This window comes from Trachypithecus francoisi, unplaced genomic scaffold (genome assembly GCF_009764315.1).
Source record: "Trachypithecus francoisi isolate TF-2019V2 unplaced genomic scaffold, Tfra_2.0 Lachesis_group10, whole genome shotgun sequence".
NCBI lineage: Eukaryota > Metazoa > Chordata > Mammalia > Primates > Cercopithecidae > Trachypithecus > Trachypithecus francoisi.
Genome location: NW_022681455.1, coordinates 81,670,846 through 81,685,224, shown reverse-complemented (window position 1 = coordinate 81,685,224; position 14,379 = coordinate 81,670,846). Strand labels below are relative to the sequence as shown.

General features: G+C 46.3%; 1 protein-coding gene across 7 annotated transcripts in view; it reads right to left on the bottom strand.

Moving 5' to 3' along the window:
* The window catches only part of KIAA0556 (KIAA0556 ortholog), a 233,770-nt gene that overhangs the window by 58,188 nt on the left and 161,203 nt on the right, over positions 1-14,379 (bottom strand). For all 7 annotated transcript variants that reach the window (XR_004438849.1, XM_033217910.1, XM_033217909.1 and 4 more), the window contains 2 exons: positions 14,085-14,300; positions 1,708-1,845 (listed from right to left, as the gene is read on the bottom strand). Coding sequence is in view for 6 of the 7 variants with exons in the window: in XM_033217910.1 (XP_033073801.1) it covers positions 1,708-1,845; positions 14,085-14,300 (354 nt within the window). In the remaining variant the exon portion in view is untranslated. The remainder of the gene's footprint in view (positions 1-1,707; positions 1,846-14,084; positions 14,301-14,379) is intronic.

Here is a 14,379-nt window from a genome sequence, read left to right as displayed (position 1 = left end):
GGGGCAGGGATAAAGGTATCACTACCATGGTCAGGGGGTGGAAAGCCAGGGCAGCCTGCATTCTGACAGGAGAGAGGCAGGGCCCAGCGTGAGGGGATTAGGAGGCTCTGATGTCACACTCAGGGGGTTGACCTTGATCCTCTGGGCCAAGGGGAGGCTCTGAGGGTTTGAAGCAGCAATGATGTGTGACTGGATCTCCCTGGAGGCTGCTGGAGACAGACTGGGTTGGGCCTAGGGCCAATGAGAGCGATTAGGAGGCTATGTTCTTTCACACCTCCATGCCTGTGAACATGCAGGGCCCTCCATCCAGGATACACTTTCTCCTTTCCTGCCTCAGCTGACTGCCATTGTCCTTTGCCATCACAGCTCAGGTGTGTGTTCCTTCAAGAACCTTCCCTGATCTCTCCCAGCCTGAGGCGGGCTCCTTTCTCCACACTATGCACAGTTGGCGGTAGGCTAGTTCAAAAAGAAGAGTTTTGTTTGAATTGTATGGTGGTTTAAAAAGAACTTAAATTAGCTACTGACATTTACAAATAAGGAAGGCTCATGTCAAAACTCAGATATCCAGCTCTCTGGGCATGTTGGGAAGATCTAGCAGAACTGGCTGGTATTCTACAAAGCAACCCTTAGTTGAAGCTGAAAAGTGCCCTTCCCTTTCCCTAGGGCATGGGCTTGCCAGTCTGCCATAGTCCTCACCACTCCCTAATGTCTCTAGCAAGACTGAAGGTGACGCTCCATTCCTATTTATAATCTCAATTGAACGATTGCTTCCCTTACAGATTTGAAAGGAAAGTACAACTCTTGCCCCTATGTCTACCATAAGAAGGGCAGATAGGCCAAGTGAATTCCCATCCTTCCTCACTATTTAGTTCCCTGATGGAACTATGAGTGCATGAAAAACAGCCCGGAGAAGGAAGGAAAGGGTGTGGGCACAGGCAGCAGCATGAGGGTAGATAGTGTGAGGTTAGAAAGGCGGGTGTGGATCCTGCAACCCGAGGTGGTAGGTCCAAAGGTAGCAAGTTATCTCAATTGATCACAGTCAGTTACAGAACTAACTCCTTTTTCCATTCTATCGCCCCTTTTCATTACTGTACTTGACTAGTCTTTAAAAAAATAAAAAATAGAACCAGAGGGGCACAACAGCCAGAGGTTAAGAGCCTGGCTAGTCACAGTGAGGTCCACAGAACAGGAAGATTGGGATGCCTGGGAGCTGGCTAGACCTGCAGAATCTCAGGCCCTGCCCCAGACCTGCTGAATTAGAACCTGCATTTTAGCAAGATCCCAGATCCCACGGATGAGTCAGTGCAAGTTAACATTTGAGAAGTGAAGGCTATGAGAAAGGGCCTGGAGTCCGAATGCAGGCATTCACATTCTCACTCTGACACTGACTGGCTATGTGACTTGGGGCAAGTTACATAATCTCTCTGTGTGTCTGTTTCCTTATCTGTAAAACTGAGTCTCAGCTTGTATTTTTCCAGTTCCCCCAAGGGTGGCTTGATACCACCTCCCAACGCCAGCAGCCGGAAGCTCTGTCCCTGGGGGCTATGAGAATGCAGTGTGAACCAGCCAGCAGGCTCCTGCTGCACACACAAGGCCAGCAGGGCCTCCAGGTATCCATTTTGCAACTTTAGGAATCAGGCTATTGGCAAACTGCTAAGCGTTTCCATCAACCCAGTGCCCAGTGGGGAACCAGCGCCTGTTACTTACGCCATCAGCTGTCCAGTAATTCCGAACCTTGATCTTGGCCAGACTGAAGTCTCCCAGCTGTCTTGTGTTTCGAACAACAAAAAACAGCTGGAGAGGCGGGCGGAAGGGGCAGGTCCACGGGGAGGAGTCTTTCTTGTCCTAGAAGGCCAGCAAGAGAGGGAAATCATTAGGCACATTTCTGCCTCTCCCCAAAGTAAAATGGCAGTGGCTCTTTGGCTCACGAAAACCAGGAGAGGCCTGGTGAGGGCTCAGGGCAGGCAGCCAGGCCACCCCATTGCCATCACCCAGACTGGGGACTCAGATCACCCCGTCTGGACGGCACTTCACAGCAGGCTACTGACCCCGTCCCACCCCCTGCACAAAGCTGCCACACGGACCCCTCTGATCTGCCAACCAGACGGAATTTAAAATGCAGCGGGCTTTATTTTAATCAACTTAATCGGCTTTGAGGAGAGCTCTGGGGGAGGGGAAAGACGCTAGAGAGAAGGACAGGACGCTATTTGATTAACCTGGCAAACAGAGCCTTTGATTTTCTTTTGTAAAACCCTGCCGAATTTTTAAAATTTTAAAATAGAAAAGAAAGAAAGCCACTGGCTCAGGCGTTGGCTGGGCCAGGGCCAGGGCACTGAGCCCTGGGATTTATTCTGTTCCTTTCAGGTTTTCCAAGCTTGGAGGCTTCAGTTTGCAGACTCCCCCTGATGGAGGCCCCAGGGGCAGGTGAACAGGGACGCCTTGCTGTCATGCTCCTTCGCACCGACAAAATTGCATGTCATGAGTGCTTTGGGTGCAGATGGAAAAAGCCAAACGGGGGGACTTTTCTCAGCCCCAGCCGCCTTTCCTTGGCTTTCTGCAACACCTATTCACTCTCCATTGGGACAAAACTCACAGCTGCTCCCAAACGGTCCACGCTGGCTCGACCCGGTGCCTTGGCATAGGCTGGGCCTCTGCTTGCTTGCAATTCTCGCAATTCTCTTCCTAACCTTCTCAATCTGGGGAATTCAGCAAATCCAAGTGCCCTTGGCTCCTTGCAGTCCCCGAGCTTGTTGCCTACCTCGGAGTCCCACAATCATCTCTTTTCACATCCATGTCATGCCCCCATTCAGCCGTGAGCTCAAGGGAAGGGGTCGTGTCTAGTTATTCCAGAACCCTAGGCTTTTAGCATAGTTTCTTGGCACATGGAAGATGCCAAAAAAAAAAAAAAAAAAGAAAAAACAAACCTTTGTGTAATAAATAAATGACTAAGTGAATGCATAAATGGAGTGTGCCTCCTAACATCTGCCCTTTCATTAAAGCTTTAGGGAGGAGACTGTAGGCCAGGTGCAATGGCTCACATCTCTGATCCCAGCACTTTGGGAGGCAGATGGATCACCTGAGGTCAGGAGTTTGAGACCAGCCTGGCCAAGTTGGCAAAACCCTGTCTCTACTAATAATACAAAAATTAGTTGGGCGTGGTGGGGCACGCCTGTAATCCCAGCTACTCGGGAGGCTGAGGCAGGAGAATAGCTTGAACTCGTGAGGTGGATGTTGCAGTGAGTCGAGATTGTGTCACTGAACTCCAAACTCCATCTCCAAAAAAAACCCAAAAAACAAACAAACAGAGAACAGACTGTAAGCTGGATCTGGCTTGCAGGGGTATTTGTTTGGTTCATGCAATGTTAAAAACACACACACACACACACACACACACACACACACACACAAATTCATTGCCAACATTTAAAAATGGGGAGATTCAGAGAGGTGCAGTGGCTCATATCTTTCATCCCAGTGATCTGGGAGGCTGAGGCAGGAGGATCATTTGAGGCCAGGAGTTAGAGACCTGCCTAAGTAATATAGAGAGACCTTGTCTCTACAAAAAAAATTTTTTTAATTAGCAGGGTATGGCGGTTTTTGCCTATAGTTCTGGCTACTCGGGAGGCTGAAGTGGGAGGATCACTTGAGCCCAGGAGTTTGGTACCACTGCACTCTAGCCTGGGCAACACAGTGAGACCTTGTCTCTAAGAAAAAAGGAAAAATATGAGGGCCAGGTGCAGTGGCTCACACCTGTAATCCCAGCACTTTGGGAGGCTGAGGCGGGTGGATGATTTGAGGTCAGGAGTTCAAGACTAGCCTGGCCAATGTAGTGAAACCCTGTCTTTACTAAAAGAAAAAAAAATACAAAATTTAGCCGGGCATGGTGGCGGGCCTGTAATTCCAGCTACTGGAGAGGCTGAGGCAGGGGAATCACTTGAACCCAGAAGGTGGAGGTTGCAGGAAGTCAAGATCACACCACTGCACTCCAGCCTGGGTGATGGAGTGAGAATGTCTCAAAAATAGGTGGTGGTGGAGTGGAGAGATTTCTCCAAACAGCCAGATTTCCGGTGCCTCTGCAGACTCAGAAAACATGGCAGCTCAGGAACCCTGACGGCCGTTTCCTGGAGCCAAGAGTGTGTAGCCCCTGAAGCCCGCCATTCCCCAGGGCTCCACGGTCCCCACCACTCCCTACTGCTTCACATCCACCTCGCTTCCCTCTTCTGCCTCTGCCTGGCCCCTGTAGGCATTGAGTCTGTGGTCCTTGTTTAGGGCAGCAGCAGCAAGTCCCATCTGCCCATAAGCAACCTCTGCGGGCCTGACACTGGCTGACTTGTCCCTTTTATCTCAAAGGGGCATCGCCCTGCATTTGAGAACATCTCGACAGACTCCCCGCCACCAGGAACGTGCCTGCTACTTGACAGAGCCAGGGAGGGAGGATTGGCTGATCTGGGGTTTTATCGGCCCCCAGGAGATGGGAGGCCCAGGCTCCAGCTGCGGTGGAGGACAAAGGGGGCTTGTTTCGGTGACAATGGTGCCTTTCAGGAGGGAGGAGGTGGCTTTTGTTAAGGGGGAACGATGAGTTCAAGGGGTTCTGACTTATTCTGGCAAGTTTCTCCAGCTCTACAAGAACTTCTAGTGCTCTGGGCAGCTGCGAGGGGTCAAGAAACCACATCCCCAAATCCAGCGGGTGAGTCTCATTCCTTTGCTGAGTGGGGGCCTAAAATGGGTCACTGTGGCTGCCTGACAAAGGAAGAGACTGATGGCTGACCCTTAGATGTGGGCTAGGGGACTGTAATTGATTTCCCTTCACATTTCTGTCAGCAGGAGGAATAACAGGAGGCCTAAGTGGGAATTGTGGTGTTCAAAGTCAAAGAACATTAACCTGAGGATAACTCTGGGCCTCATTAGCACCCCAGCCTTCTGATGTTTTCTCTCCACAGACAGGATCTCAGAAAGAAAGGCTGATGGGAAGCTGCCCAGGACTGACCTGGCACATGCTGGGAAAACCCCTCGGTGCCAGGGCAGCAGGCAGAGCATCTGCGGCTCCTCCCTCCCCATCACAGGGGGTAAGGAATACAGCAGAACGGGAATCGGGTGCCTTCATGCTGCTGTTACTGCCCTTGGTTCTGGCTTCTTTCACTTGGAAACCCCAGGAGGTGGGCATTGCTGTAATGCATGTGCTACTGACCAAAACAGGCCAAAGCTCAGCGAGGGGTGGGATCGCCTAAGGTTGCTCGGCGCCTACGTGGTGGAGTGAGGATCCGAACCTCCATCTTTCATGCATTAATTCATTCTGTCTCTGGATTCCCTGGAGGCAGACCCTGAGGCAAGGATCCATGTGTAAGTAGCTTATTTAGACAGAGCAGAAAATATCAATGGGAGAGTGAAGAAGTGAGACAAGGCAGGGAAGGTGGCTCATAAAGGGTATGTTATGAAGACAGCTGCTCCTGTGGGCAACTAGACCTTAATCCCCCCAGGGAATCTGGGAACCAGGGTGGAACAGGCGCCAGAGTGACTGCACCAACGGGGCCAGGGAGCTGGGGTATTTATACCCCAACTTCCACCAATGTTGGTTGAGTGCTGCTCCTGGGGGTTCTCTATTTCTCTCTGTATGGGTGGTAAAGCGGGCCCTGGAGGCCAAAAAAAGAATCCTCCAGGAAAGAAATCTCAATGCTGCCATTCAGAAAAGCAGTCAGCGTGCCCTGAAGTGCTAGGGCAAAAGGGTGGAAGCAGGCGCAGACACATCTACTCCATAACTTGCCCAACAAACACTGTACAGGGTTCCTCCTGGGGGACCAATGCTGAGCCAGACACGGGGCATGTGCAAGGGAACCTAACCCACCAGGTCCTAGTAGCTCTGTGCTATGAGGGAAGGCAAACAGGTAATGTTTCCAAGAAAAAAAAAAATCAAGCAGGGACACATTCTAGGAAAAAAATAAGAGAGAATTATTCATGGCTCATAGAACAGCTATTTTAGAAGGGATGGTTAGAGAAGGCTTCTCTGAGGAGGTAACTTTCTAACTCCTAAACCAAAGGTGCCTTTTTAACTCCAGCATTAACATAAGACTGAATAGCAACCCGCAGGGAGATAGTGCGCTGCCCTCAGAAGTAGCTCCAATTTAATAAATTATTGCATTAAAAAGGAACAAACTATTGACACACACAACAATATGGAAGGATGTCAAGGGCATTACACTGAGTAAAAAAAGCGAGTCTCAGAAAGGTTACCGACTTTAGTAATGATATAAATGCTATATAAATGGTATGATTCCATTTACATAGCATTCTTGAAATGACAAAATGTATGTAGAGGAACAAATCAGTGGTTTCTATTGTCAGGACTGGGCTTGGGGAAGTATGGCTGTACAGGAGGAGCCCAAGGGAACTCCTTGGTGGTGATGGAACTGGTCTGTATCTTGATGTCTGTATCTTTAGAAAGAAATCTATATATGTGATAAAATTGCATAGAACCATATACATGTACACACAAGTGAGTGTATGAAGGTCTGTACGTAATACCAATGTCAAGGTCCTGGTTTTGATTATGTACTACAGTTACATAGGATTTACCACTCGGGAAAACTGAGTAAAGGTGTATAAGGTTTCTCTGTCCTTTTTTTTCAAAATTGAGATATAATTCACATAGCATAAAATTCGCCATTTTAAAGCGTTCAGTTCAGTGGTGTTCACAAGGTTCAGTACATTCACAAGGTTGTGCAACCATTACCATTATCTTCTTCCAGTACATTTTCACCACCCTCAAAAGATACCCATGTTCATTAGCAGTCTCTCCCCATTCCTGCCTCCTCCCAGGCCCGGCAATGACTAATCTACTTTCTGTCTTCAGATTTGCCTATTCTGGACATTTCATATAAATGAAATCATACAACACATAGCCTTCTGTGTCTGGCTTCTTTCACTTGGCATAATGGTTTCAAGATTCATCCAGGTTGTAGCATGTAGCAATACTTCTTTCCTTTTTAGGGCTGAATAATATTACATTTTGTGGAAATACTACATTTGCTTTATTCATTCATTGATGGACATCTGGCTGTTTCTACTACTTTTTGGCTATTCTGAATAATGCTGCTATGAACATGCATGTACAAGTTTTTTGTAGTTTTTTTTTAAATAAACGTATGTTTTTAGTTATCTTGGGTATATACCTGGGAATGGAATCGCTAGGTCATGGGTAACCCTATATTTACCTTTTCAAGAAACTGTTAAGTTGTTTTCCACATGTGCTGAGCCATTTTACATTTCCACAAGCAAAGAATGAAGGTTCCAATTTCTCCACATGCTCATCGATACTTATTTTCTCTTTTTTTTTTTTTTTTTTTAAATTACAGCTATCCTAGTGTGTGTGAAGTGATATCTCATTGTGGTTTTGATTTGCATTTCCCTAACAACTTGTGATGTTAAGTATCTTTAATGTGCTTACTAGCCATTTGTACATCTTTTTTGGAGAAATGTCTATTCAAAGTCATTTGGCCATATTTTAATTGGGTTGTTCATCTTTTTGTCATTATGATTTTTTTCTTTGTATATTCTGAATATTAGACCCTTGTCAGATATACAATTTGCAGATATTTTCTCCTTTTTGTAGGCTGTATTTTTACTTTTTACTTTCTTGATAGTGTCATCTGAAGGAAAAATGTTTTTAATTTTGATGAAGTCTGATTCATCTGTTTTTTTCCTTTTTTTGGTTGCTTGTGCTTTGAATGTCATAGCTAAGACTTCATTGACAAATTCAAGGCTATCAAGATTTACACCTTTGTCTTCTTCTAAGAGTTTCAAAGTTTTAGCTCTTACATTCAGGTCTTTGATCCATTGAGTTAGCTTTGCATAAGGCATATGGTGGAAATCTACCTTCATCTTTTTGCATGTGGAAACGCATTTTTCCCAAGGCCATTTTTTGAATGACTATGCTTTTCCCATTGAAGGTCTTGGTATCCTTGTTGGAATCAACTGACTATAAATCCATGGGTTTACTTCTGGATACTCAATTCTATTTCATTGATCTATATGTCTATCCTATGCCAGTACCATGCAGTCTTTATCACTGCAGAGTTGGTAGTATGTTTTGAAATTGAAGTGTGAGTTCTACTTTATTCTTTTTCAATAATATTTTAGCGCTCTTAGTCCTTTGAAATTCCCTATAAATTGTAGAACAACTTGTCAATTTGTACAAAGAAGTCAGCTGAGATTCTGATAGCGATTTTGCTGAATCTGTAGGTCAATTTGGGGAAGTATTACCATCTTGACAATGTTAAGTCTTCTGATCCATGAACATGGAATGCTTTTCCAGTTTCTTAGATCTTAGATTTCTTTCAACAATGTTTTGTAGTTTTCAGAGTATACATTTTGTACTTCTTTTGTTAAATGTATTCCTAAGTATTTTATTCTTTTGATGCTATTGTAAACATAATTGTTTCTTAATTTCATTTTCCCTTGTAATCCTTTTTACTTCTGTAAGGTCAATAGCAATGTTCTCTCTATCATTCTTGATTTTAGTAATTTTAATCTTCTCCCCCATCATTTTTTGGTTATTCTAGCTAAAGGTTTGCCAATTTGCTAATCCTCTCAAAGAACCAACTTCTGATTTCATTGACTTCTATTGTTCTTCTGTTTTCTGTACTATTTTACAACTTCCTGTAAGTCTAAAATTATCTCCAAATAAAAAGTTTAAAAATTGTAAGCTTAAACAACAACAACAAAAAAACCTGCAAGCTATGTTTCCGTTTAAAAAAACAAAAATAATATATATGGCACATTTTTATGTATTGGGGATATAGTGTAAACAGCACAGACAAGAATTTTCAGCTAAATTGGGGAGACATAATATACATGTAAACAAGATCATTTCTTACAGTGAGATGTGCTCTGAAGAAATGAAACATGGTGATGTGATAGTGACCAGGGTGGGAGGGAACAGGACTCCTCCAGGTTGTTGGGTGAGGGAAAGTCTTGCTGAGAACGTGATATTAGGGCTGAAATCTGAATGTGGAGAAGCAACGTGAAAAGCTGGAGGAAGAGGGTTTTGGAGAGGTAGGAATGAGGTTGGTGGGTTGGAAGAAGAGAGGGCAGGCCCAAGGCTGCTGGAGCCTGGGTGTGAAGCAGGGGTGTGTGAAGCAGGCAGAGAGGGAGGTGGAGGCCTGTTCACAGAGAGTCTCCAGGCCATGGGAAAGCGCTTGAGCTTTATTTCCAAGGGTAACCAGAAGTCACAGTGGACATGTTTTAAGTAGGAGAAGGGCACAATCATATATATATATATATATATATACACACCCACACACACTCTCACATATATATACACACACACACACACATAAATATACACACACATACATGTTAATTTTTTTAATTAATTTTTTTTTATAGAGATAGGGTCTCACTATGTTGCCCAGGCTGGTGTCAAACTCCTGGCCTCAAGTGATCTTCCTGCTTCGACTTCCCAAAGTGCTGGGATTATAGGTGTGAGCCACTGTGCCCAAATGTACCATCCCCATGATTCAATTATCTCCACCTGGCCCTGCCTTTGACAAGTGGGTATTTTTGCAATTCAAGATGAGATTTGGGTGGGGACACAGTCAAACCACATCAATCCCCAATACATGAAAGTGTAATATATATATATATTATATATATATATACACACATACACACACACATTATTATTATTATTATTATTATTATTATTTTTACTTTTTATTTGGAAATAATTCTAGACTCATAGGAAATCCATAATTTCCTAGGGCAATCAAGGAAGACTTTAGGTGGTACATCTAAGCCAACAGCAATGCTGGTTACTGAACAAGAAATACTGGAGGAAGAAGTGATGTGGGGAATAGGGCAGGGGAATCAAAACTTAAGCTTTAAATCTCTAAGGTCTGAAATGGGCTGGGTACGGTGGCTGATGCCTGTAATCCCAGTGCTTTGGAAGGCCAAGGCAGGAGGATTGCTTGAGGTCAGGAGATCGAGATTAGCCTGGGCCACATAGTGAGACTCTATCTCTACAAAAAACACAAAAAATTAACCAAGTGTGGTAGTGTGTGCCTGTAGTTCCAGCTTCTTGAGAGGCTGAAGTGGGAAGGTGGCTGAGCCCAGGAGGTCGAGGCTGCAGTGAGCAATGACTGCACCACTGCTCTCCAGCCTGCGCAACAGAGCAAGACCCTGTCTCTAAAAATAAGAATAGTAATAACGAAGTCTGAGATGGCCAGGAGAGATCCAAGAGATGTCAAGCAGGAAGTTGACATTCACGTCAGAAACTCAGAGGGGCAGGCAGGGCTAGGTGTACAAATCTGGAGTCATCTTGAGGCCTTGGTCTGGGATGCAGCCAGTAAGAGACATGGTGCGGGCACAGAAGGGAGGAGTTTCCATAGAGGCTGGGGCACTCCCACATCTTTTGAATGCCCCAATTCACCTCCACTGAAGCATTTTCTCTTTCAAACCCAGCGTCTACTTCTAGGTACCTCGGCTGTTGGGTGGGCTCCCTTAGCCATGCTCTATGGCCTGAGGCAAGTGCCTCTTCCTCACTGCATCTTGTTTTTTCTCATTGATAAAATGGGGAGAGTCATCCCAAGGTTCATGTGAGGGTTAAACGAGGCGATGCACCAGGCTATGGCTGCCACACGCTGCTGCAATTAGATGGTTCTGAGAGGCATTGTGTTCCAGTAGCCCTGGGCCTGGGACCCAGGATGCAGGAAAGCCCTGCATCAGGGAAGAAGGGGGAATCCAGCCTTCCTGCAGATGAGCCCAGAGACCCAACAGCCCAGGGTGACACAGCTGCCTCATGTCCCAATCGCAGGGCCAAAAAATAAAAACCTCAAATCCACCAAAACCATGGGTCATCACACGGCAAAGCGCCCCAGTCTCTGCTAAACAGAAGAAAGGGAGAGCAATCATCAGAATTGGTCCCCATCAAATCCAACGATGCTTTTTATTGTCCCTAGTGTGTTCTGTTCTGGAGAGCAGGCTTCCAAAATGCCACTGCTTTCTGCAACAGCGGGGTAGGGGAGGGGTGGCGAGGGCTGGCCCAAGTCCCAGCAGCAAGCATGGGAGCCTACAGACTTGAATCTGGAGCCAGAGCAGGGATAGGCCAGGCCACAGAACCCAGGCGGCCGTTATCCACAGCTCAGGGACTGCATCTTTTGAGGGCTGAGATCACAGAGCTGCTGATCTAGAAGGGGACTCAGACCCACCCAGTCCAACCCTGGGGACAGCTGTTGCTTCTTAGCTATGCAGCATCCAGTCCGCCTTTCTTTTAGTGGCGATCTTGAATTTCTTAATTTTTATTTTTATTTGTGACATACATTACACATTTTCTAAGCAATCTTGAACTCCTTCAGGGAGAATCCCTTCCTGCCCCGTTGGGGCATCTTGGTGGAACTGGCATCAAGACGTCCTGCCCTAGTCAGGTCTGTCCATCAGCCTTCCTTTCCTGAGACTATTTCCAGCAGAGAATTGTGAGGACAAACCAACCAGCCAACCGACACTGCCGAGGCATCTCAATAATGGTTGTTGTATGAACTAAGGGAATGAAGCTTTATCCTTTTTTCCATCTCCCGTTCTCATTTTGTTCCCTTCTCTGAAAGCAGCCCCCAACCTTGAGTTATGACCCAGTTTAGGACGTAAGTTAGTCATGGTTTCGGATGCCATGGAAGTGACCACTCACACAAAGGCCAAAACAGTCAACTCTCTAAGTAGGAGAGCAGAATCTCCTCCAGAACCTCAAGTCCAAAGAGAAGAATCTTTCCAGAAGAATCTCACATCCTCCTGTTTATCTCCCACCCCCAAAAGAAGACCACACCCGTGGTGGCCAGCATTCCAGGATGCTCCCTAAAACCCCAACTTTCCCACAAAGCCCGTCCTCTCCCGGCCTGCATGGCAGTGAGTACACTAGCTACTCAAAAGACTTGAAACACACTTACTTTTTAAACATGTGCTAACTGAGCTGGACTCGGTTTCTGCTGCTGGAAATCTAAGAATCCTAAAAGATGATTGACCCAATCTCCCATTTTTCAGCAGGCAGAAAAATCCACTCTCAGAGAAGGCAGCTAAGTTGCCGAGGCCAGAGTCAAGACCAGAATCTGGGTCTCTAGAACCAGACATTTCAAACACCCCTTTTCTTGTTTCCTCTTCTTTAAAATGGGAATAACACTAACTACTTTTCCCAGTGGTATTAATACTATTAATAATAATAACAATAACAGCAAAGGCAGGGCATGCTGGCTCATGCCCGTAATCCCAGCACTTTGGGAGGCTGAGGCAGGAGGATCACTGGAGGCCAGGGAAACCAGCCCAGGCAACATAGTGAGACGCCGTCTCTATAAAAAATTTTACAAAATTAGCCAGATGTGGTGTTGTGTGCCTCTAGTCCCAGCTATTTAGGAGGTGAGGTAGGAGGACAGTTTGAGCCCAGGAGTTTGAGGCTGCAGTGAGCTATGATCACGCAATAACAACATCTTCCCAGGTCTCCGATGAGATAATTATGAACGAAGCTGAGGCCCAGCATAGCAAAGATGATGTGGCTGGCTACTCTGGCTCAGTTTAGCTCACAGTCTCTTGTGTCCAACTTGCAAGTTGCAGGAAGAAAAAAATGCCAGTACCCTCCCCCATCATTTTTTTTGTAAATTATCTTGTTTGTTTGTTTGTTTGTTTATTTATTGAGACAGAGTCCTGCTCTGTCGCTCAGGCTGGAGTGTAATGGCACAATCTTGGCTCACTGCAACCTCCCCTCCCAGGTTCAAGCGACTCTCCTGCCTCAGCTCAAGTAGCTGGGACTACAGGTGTGTGCCCCAACGCCTGGCTAATTTTTATATTTTTGGTAGAGACAGGATTTCACCATATTGGCCAGGCTGGTCTTGAACTCCAGGCCTCAGGTGATCCGCCAGCTCAGCCTCCAAAAGTGCTGGGATTACAGGTGTCGGCCACTGTACCTGGCTCTGTTGGATATTTAAAGGAAAGAAACATTCAACGTTTGTGAAGTGTGCACCTCACGAGCTAGGGCAGCAGGGTCCTGAGGGAGTGTGGGCAAGGGTACTGGCCCAGGCTGCCCGATATGAACTTGGCTCCACTACCTTCCAGCTGCATGACCTTGGCCAAGTCAATGCCCTTCTCCAAGCTGTAGTTTCTTCAACTACAAAGAACAACCATTAACCTTAATGACTCCTGAGGTCCAGTGTTTGATGGTGACTGGAAAACTGCAAGGTGGATAAAAGAAGGTGAATTGGCTCCCCCAAGAAATACCCAGAGAGCAGGGGCTGGGAAACAGCTTAGGGAGAGAGTGTCTGGGGCCTCTGCCAGCACCGCTCCCTCAGGCTCCTCCCCAACTTTGCCCAAATGAATAACTCTGGTAGATTTTATTTAATTTTTTTTTTTTTTTTTTTTTGAGACAGTCTCATTCTGTCACCAGAGTGCAATGGCGCAATCTTGGCTTACTGCAATCTCGGCTTACTGCAACCTCTGCCTCCTGGGTTTAAGTGATTCCCCTGCCTCAGCCTCCAGAAGTAGCTGGGATTATAGGCACGTGCCACCATACCTGGCTAATTTTTGTATTATTAGTAGAGACAGAGTTTCACCATGTTGGTCAGGCTGGTCTCGAACTCCTGACTTCAAGTGATCCACCCGCCTCAGCCTCCCAAAGTGCTGGGATTACGGGTGTGAGCCACCATGCTCGGCCTACTTTTGTTTTTTTGAGAGACAGGGTCTCACTCTGTTGTTCAGGTTGGAGTGCAGTGGCACAATCACAGCTCACTGCAGCCTCAATCTCCTCCCACCTCAGCCTTCCAAGTAGCTGGAACTACAGGCACAAGCTATCATGCCTGGCTAATGTTTTGTGTTTTTTGTAGAGACAGGATTTTGCCTTGTTGCCCAGGCTTGTTGTTGTCTTGAACTCCTGACCTCAAATGATCCGCCTGCCTCAGCCTCCCAAAGTGCTGGGATTACAGGTGTGAGCCTCCGTACCTGGCCAGATTTTGTTCTTCTCCTCCCTCCACTCATACCCTTAACATAGATTTATCAAGGGCAGAGAAAATGCATGGGAATACACAGCCAAGAAGCAATCCAGTGTCTCCTCTACTCACAGCTAAGTTCCTGTTGACGAGGCGGCCCAGCTCCCCAGGTGTGGCTGTGTTCCGGATATCCACGTCGTGGGGGGATACATAAAGCTTTGTGTCATTCAGGTCAAAGAACTCGACTTCTGTGAGACCCACCCACCACGAGTTGCCCCAGTTGGACAGGATCTCCATGGTCACGTAGATGGCATCTTTGATCTCGTCTGCCCTTGTTCTCTGTTTGTCCTTAAAGAAGAGAAAAATAACACCAAAGGATTAAGTCATGACAGGCTTGAATTCGGCTCTACCTCTGCTACCACTGCCT